Source organism: Triticum aestivum, chromosome 1A, assembly GCF_018294505.1.
Source record: "Triticum aestivum cultivar Chinese Spring chromosome 1A, IWGSC CS RefSeq v2.1, whole genome shotgun sequence".
Classification (NCBI taxonomy): Eukaryota; Viridiplantae; Streptophyta; class Magnoliopsida; order Poales; family Poaceae; genus Triticum; species Triticum aestivum.
Window position 1 is genome coordinate 570,501,449 of NC_057794.1, and position 6,118 is coordinate 570,507,566.

General features: G+C 42.4%; 1 protein-coding gene across 1 annotated transcript in view; it reads left to right on the forward strand.

Annotated features, from left to right (window-relative positions):
- Window positions 1-3,673, forward strand: part of LOC123068679 (uncharacterized) — an 8,911-nt gene extending 5,238 nt beyond the window's left edge. Inside the window, exons 6-10 of the mRNA XM_044491301.1 lie at window positions 156-432; window positions 516-786; window positions 1,832-1,987; window positions 2,460-2,975; window positions 3,078-3,673. Coding sequence (XP_044347236.1) covers window positions 156-432; window positions 516-786; window positions 1,832-1,987; window positions 2,460-2,975; window positions 3,078-3,392 — 1,535 coding nt within the window. The 3' untranslated portion in view covers window positions 3,393-3,673. The remainder of the gene's footprint in view (window positions 1-155; window positions 433-515; window positions 787-1,831; window positions 1,988-2,459; window positions 2,976-3,077) is intronic.
- Window positions 3,674-6,118: the final 2,445 nt, after the last annotated feature.

Below are 6,118 nucleotides of genomic sequence, written 5' to 3' on the forward strand. Positions count from 1 at the left end.
TATATTTGTTAACCCTTTTTCAACTGGTTGGTTGGTTTTTGTTCTGGAAGTTGCATAAGGTTTTTTTTTTGCACACACCTGCACATGAATATATATTTTCTCTCTTGTTCTATATGGTTTGCATCCCATATTCTGATTATGGAATTTTTTTGCAGCTGAGGAGTCCAACGCTGATGTATCAGCAGCAGCAAACTTTCAGGGTCTGAGCCTACATGATGAAGAGCTAGCTGCCACAAAGTTTGCCGAAGATAACCCAGCAGTTATAATTCCGGACCATCTGCAAGTTTCCAACACAGGCTGTGCCGGATTGAGCTTTGGCAGTTTCGGATCTGGTGCATTTTCTGGGCTCCTCCCGCCGCCAAAGAGCACCGAAAACAATGTGGAGTTGCCTATTGTGGAGGAATCTGAACCTATAGATCATACAGATACGAGGTTAAGTGTTTTCCTTCTTTATTTTGCTGGACAGGTCACATCTTGTGAACTTGTGACATGACTGGAATGACCTTTTCTTGCAGGGATCAAGATTTCTATGAAATTCCTCCGAATTCGCCACCAAACGAGAACCTTGAGGAAATTATGGGAGCTAACACTGAGAATCTTGATGTACCTTCTGTTCAACAGCCTGATGTCCTGAGACAAGAAATACTGGATGATCCTTCAGGTGTTCAATATAATCTGCCATCAGTCTCGAGCCACGCGTATGCGAACCCAGCACAGCCAAATGCAATGGATGCCATGCAAGGAAGTAACCAAGCGCACACTCTTTCACACCTGTCAAGCTTGCTGGTACAGTGTTCCCCTTTCTCATCTTTCTAGTGAAATAACACCTTTTCATGTCTCTCGCATCTATGTGCTTATTGCATCTGGAAGATAACAACTCAACTTAGCAACTCAAGGCTTCTCCCAAAAATGGTAATGCACATACCTGGATTTGAATTCAGCCCATAGGTGCCTACACAGCACATATAGGAAAGCCAGATTTCATTTCCATATGGTTCTGTATGTAGTCATCACATGTTAAATACACTTACCTTGTCCTGTTCAGGCTAGTGTTTTAGTTTCCTTAATGAAACGAGTCTCACTTGTGCATGGTTTGTTAAATGCTTGTCCCCGTAATTCACAACTGCCAACAGATATAGCCTGCATACCTGTATATCTAGGCATAATATAATGTATCAAAATTGATACAAATTTTGAACTATCATATGAAGTAATAATAGCCAGATTGTGAGAAGGCATCAGAACATTGATGGTTTCAATGTAATGTTGCAGTCGTTACTACTGTACCAAATGACAAATTGTGGGACTGTTGACCTTATTGCAGATTATTTAGGTCAAGTATAACAGGAATTAGCTGGTGAACATGATTGATTCTTTTAGGCATCCAACACCTCTACATTTGGTTGTGTTTTATTTTCAAAAGTAGCTCATTGCTCCTTTTTCTTACTACAGTATCTTAAGAAAAAAACCCGCATGAGACCTTGATATTTTGTGTTACCCTTTTCCATTGTTATGACTGACAATGGGAGATCCAAAGAGATGTCTATTTGAAAGGAACCAACTGATGCTATTTTATCTTAAAATGGTGCAATAACTTGTATTGGAATAGTTATTCTGCCTAGATCATGTTTTTTATACAAATCTTGGAAGTCTTTCAAATAAGGATCCTCTGGACTGACTGAAATTTTCTGGATTTTCCATTCCTTGTTCCAATTGATGATAAACTTCTTTGCTGAAGAGGATTATGCTGAATTTATCATCTTCTGCATGCTTATCTATTTATTCCAGCCTGTATAACTTTGGCATAATCTTATAAAAATGTTTTCTCCAGCAATCAAATACGTTACAACAACACAACCTCTTGGGCTCAAATATGGCACCTCTTCGGGACTTGGACTTCGGTTTATCACCTTTGTTGGCAGCACAAGCACAATCAATGGGTGCAAGATATAACTCAGCTGCACCAACTACTACTGGCATGCAGGAGGTAAAAACCTTTGAATCCTCGTGCTTCATTCTGATTCATACAGTATTTCACAGAGTCAGTTTGGAAGCTACAAAAAGCGCACCGTTCTGTGTTGTATGTGTAAACTTGAATTATGTATGTAGGTGTGCTAGCGTTGAGAAAAAAAAATCCTTTTCATGTGAGATCGTTCAGCTACATACAGTATACACCGAACTCTCCTTGTTACCCCTATCTTCACTATTATAAGATGTTTTGGATATTTTAATATGGACTACATACATACTGAAATGAGACTAGAATATATCCGATTTAGAAAAAAGTTGGAACATCTTACATAAGTGAAACGGAGGGAGTAATTTTTATGTGGGTTGGTAATTTTCTAACTTAATCGTTGAATATTATTGACATCATGGTGCTGATAATTTGTTGTTGCATATGTTGCTTTGTCTGACTTTCCTTTCCTTGACATCATACTTATATTTACATTTTGCAGCCAATGAAGCCAGGAGTTTTCTCGAACACTCAATCCACACAAAATCTTCCGAGTACCAGCATTCAGATGGCCCCCTCTCTTCCTCAGCAATTAGTCCATCCTTACTCACAGCCCACTTTACCTATTGCACCTTTCGCAAATATGATTGGCGCAAATATGATCGGCTATAATCCATACTTGGCACAAAACTACCCTGCTTACTTACCATCAACCGCCTTCCAGCAAGCTTACTCGAGTAATGGACAGTTCCATCAGTCTGCCGCTGCTGTACCTGGAGCTGGCATGAAGTACTCGATGCCACAATACAAGAACAACATGTCAGGCGCAAACTTGCAACAACAACAACAACCTTCGTCGGTTATATCTGGTTATGCAGGCTTTGGTAGCTCAAGTAACCTTCCAGGAAATTTTGCCCTCAACCAGAATGCTGCCCCTCCGTCGGCCAATCTTGGGTTTGATGAAGCATTGAGCGCTCAGTACAAAGAGGCCAATCAATACATGGCTCTCCAGCAGCAGGTAACCATTGCGAGCAACCCTTTGTGTACATTTCAGAATTTTGTGTTGGTTGCTGTTTACTTGGTAGAGAGAAGTGTTTGATTTTGTTATTATTCTTGTCAGGGCGACAACTCTGCGATGTGGCTTCATGGGGCTGGTTCAAGAACAGCGTCAGCACTTCCTCCTACCCAGTTCTACGGCTACCAGGGACAGAGCCAGCAGCAGGGCGCCTTCCGCCAGGCGCAGCAGCCCCAGCAGCCTTCTCAATACGGGGGCCATGGGTACCCGGCGTTCTACCATTCCCAGGGCGGCATGGCGCAGGAGCACCACCCCCAGAACCCGGCCGACGGAGCCCTGAATGGCTACCAGGCGGCACCGCAGCAGCAGCAGCAGCAACAGCCATCTCACCAGAGCTGGCAGCAGCACGCCAACTATTGAGTCCCCCCGCACTCTTGTTGCGGTGTTGGCTCACTGTGGCAGGACTTGCTGCGGAGTAAAGCAGCTCAGAGTAGCTGAGCTTGTGGCTCGCTGAGGAGAGGGTCAGCGTCTTGGCAGAGCGTTTTAACGTGTTGCGTGTGTCATGTCGGTGCTGTCGGACTGATGTGTTTGTTTTTCGGTCAAGTTATATGCGCGGAGCAGAACAGTCTTGTAACTCTTTGGAGACATAGTTTACCTAACAGGTGTCTTTTTCTGATTTCTCAAAGTTTCGTCTTACTTCACCCATGTTGAGTGTTCTTTCCGTTAGTATGCCTACTATACTATATTGAGCTCTTTGTTTTTTCAAACTCTGGGTTTTCTTAATATGTTGGTCTGTCTCATAGGCCGGGACGTGTGCACAGCACAGGGCTCGCTTGCTTATTGACCTGTGCTTAGGCCTTTCCATCCGCGGCCGTGGTTCTCCAGTCTCCACCTACGACCGACGGAGTTATCAAAAGGCTTGAGAGATTCTTCCAGTCTTCTTATATCTGGAGCAGGGGGAGTGAGTGAGATCGCCGGGTTATATCTTTTTTTTTTGAGAAAAGCTAGATGGGCTGACCCAACGTTGGCTTTTTCTTCTATGTTTTTCTTTTCTTTTTTCGCATTTATGTTTTTACATCATTTTTTTCTCTACACGTCTATTTTTTCAGTAGTGTATATTTTTTATAACCATTTACTGAAAATGTCACGAACATATTTTGGAAACACGTGGACATATTAAGAAAAGTCACGTACATTTTTTAATTAAACGGACATTTTCTCTACATTGTATAAATAATTTTTAAAACCTATCGTGAACATTCTTTTGAAACACGTGACCATTTTCAAATGCCATGAGCATTGTTTTGAATGATAACAACATTTTTTAGAAGTTCCGTGGACGTTCCTTTTACACAGAAAAAGCTTCCAATCAACCGACTGATCTTCTCGCTGCATCCGCCGCTCGCGAGGCCGTCAGATTGCGACCCACATATCTGTTGGATCATGGTTGCGCGTGCACCTTGGGACCACTTACCACTTGCCTTTGGCGATAGCAGGCAACGATGACCACATATGCGAGGCAACGATGTTGCAAAAACAGAAATCAATCGTTCGATCCCCTCAACGAATCTAGCACCTACTCCCTCGTTTTCTCGCCTTCGGTCCCCTCGATCTCATCTCTCTCCCCACGACGCTCTAACACTTTCTCCCTTCAATCTGCTTCTAAAATCATCCACGGCCCAAGCTTCAGTCATGGCGGACGGGGGCGTCAATCTGCTTCGCAAATCATCCATAGCCCAAGCTACAACCATAGCGAACAGTGGTGCTGATATGTTTCCCAAATCATCCATGGGCCAAGCTCCAGCAATGGTGAACGGCGGTGTCAATCTGCTTCCTAGATTATCCACAACGCAAGCTCTAGCCATGGCGAAAGGAGAAGATAGAAGATATTTGTTTTTGCAACAAAGGGGTTGTTGTAACCACAACAAGGATCTTTTTGCAAAAGGGCCCTATTGCAGCATAAAAAAAACTCATAAAAATGATTCTGTAACAAGACCTCTGTTGCGAAATTTTTCTACAAAAAGACCTTTATTGCAGAAAAACTCGTAAATGATTCTGCAACAAGACCTTTGTTAAGAAAAAAAAAAATCTACAACGAGCCCTCCGTTGCAGAAAAACTCACAAAAATGATTCCGAACAAGACCATTGTTGTGAAAATTTTCTACCATGAGACCTCTGTTGCAGAAAAACTAATAAAAATGATTCGGCAATAGGACCTTTTTGCGAAAAAATTCTGAAACAAGACCTTTGTTGCAAAAAAAATTGTAACAAGACCTTGGCTACAGAAAATACTGCAACAACACACTTGTTGCAAAGATGACCTGCCACATAGGTAGATCAAACGCCATCCGCAGCTCCATCCAATGGTCACGGATGCGGCGGATCTTTTTATATTATCGGCCAGCAGACGCGTAGCGTCGCCCGTTACACCGCATGAACATTTTTTAAATGTGCGGCGAACGTTTATAAAAGTTTAAGTAAATTAATTTTGTGGAATATTTGTATTTATAATATTTTTAAATATAAATAAAAGTAAAAAAGGAAATCAAAAAGAAGAAAGTACCTGCATAACAAACCTAGACCGTCCTATTGGGTTGGCCCTCTCTAGCCTTGCTTGAGGCGAGGCATCTAACTCGTCTGAGGAGATGTATAGACGCGCCCGAGCGAGAGAGCTAACTAACGGTTACCCCTTGGGGGCCTCCAACAATGGTCACTTTTATTGCTTGAGAGCGTGTCAAATGGTGCACCCATTCGTCGTCATATGTCATGTGTTGGGCTCTCTCTCTGTATTTCAGCCTTTTTATTTTTTTGTATGCGTTTTCACGTCTTTAGATGGGTTTTTCTTCTTTTTCGGCTTCTCGGCTTTTCGGCTTTTGCCTCGTTTTCCTTAAGTTTTGAAGGATTTTTTTTTGTTTTTCGGTTTTGCCTAGCTGTCTTTAGCTGTCCCGAGTGGCACAAGTTGGTTCCCTAACCAAATTCCCTAGTCCAAAGATTCGGTTCCGAAAATGAAGACCGAAAGGTTCCAAAGACTCAGTATTTTCTGCTTCATCGCCCCTATATAATACGAAGCCAAGGGAAAAATCTAGACCGGCTCAATAGGATTAACAAGATCGCACATTGTAACCCCATTGTTCATACAAGAGAGA